Consider the following 1931-nt stretch of genomic DNA (forward strand, 5'->3'; position numbering starts at 1 on the left):
GCAGACGAACGACAAGCACGTGCCCCTCTCGAACTGCTCGGTGAAGACTGCTGTCTCCGTCCACTGCCCTCAAAGTCATGATGCCTCCCCTCCCCATCGCATTCTTCACCGTTATTCTGTGCGTTAACACAAGCACCATGCGCTAGAAGCAGCTGCGAGGTCCCTCAGGACTATCTTCCCTCCCTTTCTTCCCGCTACCTTAGCGCACTCAAGGTGTCCGGAGTTGGCGGCGAACAGCAGGGGAGTGTTTCCCTTGAGGGTCCGAGCATCCACGTCCGCCTGCTTGAGCTTGAGGGGAAGCAGAAGGGAGGAAAGGGAGGGAGGGAGGGAGGAAACATCTTAGCTGACCTTGGCCTCCAGCAGGGCTCGAGCTACCTCCACGTTCCCCTGGCATCTGGTGAGGATGCGAATCGAGAGATTCTGCCGCACCTGCGCCTTCACTGCAGCATGTAGAGCCGTGACACCAACGTGATCAGTCTGATATAAACTATCCTGATAGAGGTCGTTACCCTCCTCCTCCTCCTCCTCCTCCTCACCTCAAACCACCAGCACGGCAATACAGCATGGTTCACGTCAGCCCTTCCTTGGAGTAGAAGTTTCACCATTTCTCCTCTCCCCTACGATATTGTCATTCTCTTCCTCCTCCTCCTCCTCCTCCTCCTCCTCCTCCTCCTCCTCCTTTCTTCCTCTACCTCGCCCGCTGCTATTGTTAGGGGTGGAAATACCCCTGTGTAAAAGTTGCAGTCCTAATCCATGATGAGATTTCGACGAGGAGAAGGAGGAGGAGGAGGAGGAGGAGGAGGAATGAGGGAGGAGAGAGGAAAGGCGGGAGGGGAGAAGACCAGAAGGGAAAAGAAGGAGAAATGAGGGTAATGGAGGCAGGGAGGGACGGGGACCATGACGGAGGAGGGAGGAAGAGGGAGTGGAGGAGGATGAGGACAAGGAGGACAAATCACCTTCCCACTCTTGACATAGCGCGAAACAAGTTGCACATTTTCAGTTCGAATTGCTAGCAGAAGGGATTCTGCCTTCCAGCAGAGCTGAAGACATTGACGGGTCAGACGGGAGGAGGTGACAAGATGTGAAGCAAAACAAGAGGATGGGGGTTGGGGTTAGGGTTGGGGATCAGGAGGAGGAGGAAGAGGAGGAGGAGGAGGAGGCAGGGATCACCTGTGCACATGCCCGACAGACTCTCACAGGCTGGAGGAAGTCGAACTTGGGGAGAGGTCGTTTCTCTCGGCAGCAGCTGGTGAGTACAAGGTGTCAGCAGCGCAGAAGCTTGAGAGCGGCGGGACCTAGCACAGAAGATATGACCGCAATGGCGGCAGTGATGTCTGCGGCAGCTTCACACGACCTCCTCCCATCCCTTCCTATCACCTTCTGAGGAGCAGAGTGAACCTGCTGTTGCAGCTCCTGCAGCAGCTACGAGCACAGCAGTTCAGAGCCTTGTCCCCTCTCCTCTCCTCTTCTACTCTGTGCTAGAGTCGTCGTCCCATGTCGGAGCCCCGTTGACGCTTGATGCCGCTGCCATGGCGTCAACACGAGGAGGCGACAAGTGAAGTTAATGACCTTGATAGATCCATCCCTTGCCCTGTCAGACAGCATACCCGTCACTCTTGATACATGTGACTAAGTAGAAGAAGAGAACAAACATTCCGACTATCACTCTCTCCTCCCTCCCCCCCACCCCCGCCTGGGTGGGGGACCCATGAAAATGACCGGGTCCTCCCCACCCCAGTTGAGGAGGTTATCCGATGGTCATGGCGAGGATCAGCGAATTCTGAGGCGAACCCTAATCACCCACTTGGAGACGAAGTGGGGCAACTGCAGGACCTGAGAGGAGGGGAGGGGGAAGCTTGAAGGGGGATGCTCGACGGTTGTGCATCACAGAGCCTAGGCTGCAGGAAGGGGCCTCAAAAGTTTCGGGGGGG

At 56.4% G+C, this 1931-nt stretch overlaps 2 protein-coding genes across 2 annotated transcripts in view; one reads left to right on the forward strand and one right to left on the reverse strand.

Moving 5' to 3' along the window:
• Positions 1–123: 123 nt before the first annotated feature.
• GUITHDRAFT_148796 (hypothetical protein) lies at positions 124–1180 on the reverse strand (the record flags this gene model as incomplete). The annotated part of the gene is made up of 6 exons (XM_005819112.1): positions 124–288; positions 349–429; positions 537–617; positions 693–746; positions 957–1040; positions 1094–1180. 6 exons carry the CDS (start codon positions 1178–1180, stop codon positions 124–126), a joined length of 552 nt encoding a protein of 183 aa, XP_005819169.1.
• Positions 1181–1754: 574 nt separating this feature from the next.
• GUITHDRAFT_121648 (hypothetical protein) overlaps positions 1755–1931 on the forward strand; it is a gene marked incomplete at both ends in the record, with an annotated part of 1122 nt that continues 945 nt past the window's right edge. The window contains one exon of the mRNA XM_005819113.1: positions 1755–1757. Within this exon, the coding sequence (XP_005819170.1) occupies positions 1755–1757 (3 nt within the window). The remainder of the gene's footprint in view (positions 1758–1931) is intronic.

The sequence above is a fragment of the Guillardia theta genome, assembly GCF_000315625.1.
Source record: "Guillardia theta CCMP2712 unplaced genomic scaffold GUITHscaffold_244, whole genome shotgun sequence".
Classification (NCBI taxonomy): domain Eukaryota; class Cryptophyceae; order Pyrenomonadales; family Geminigeraceae; genus Guillardia; species Guillardia theta.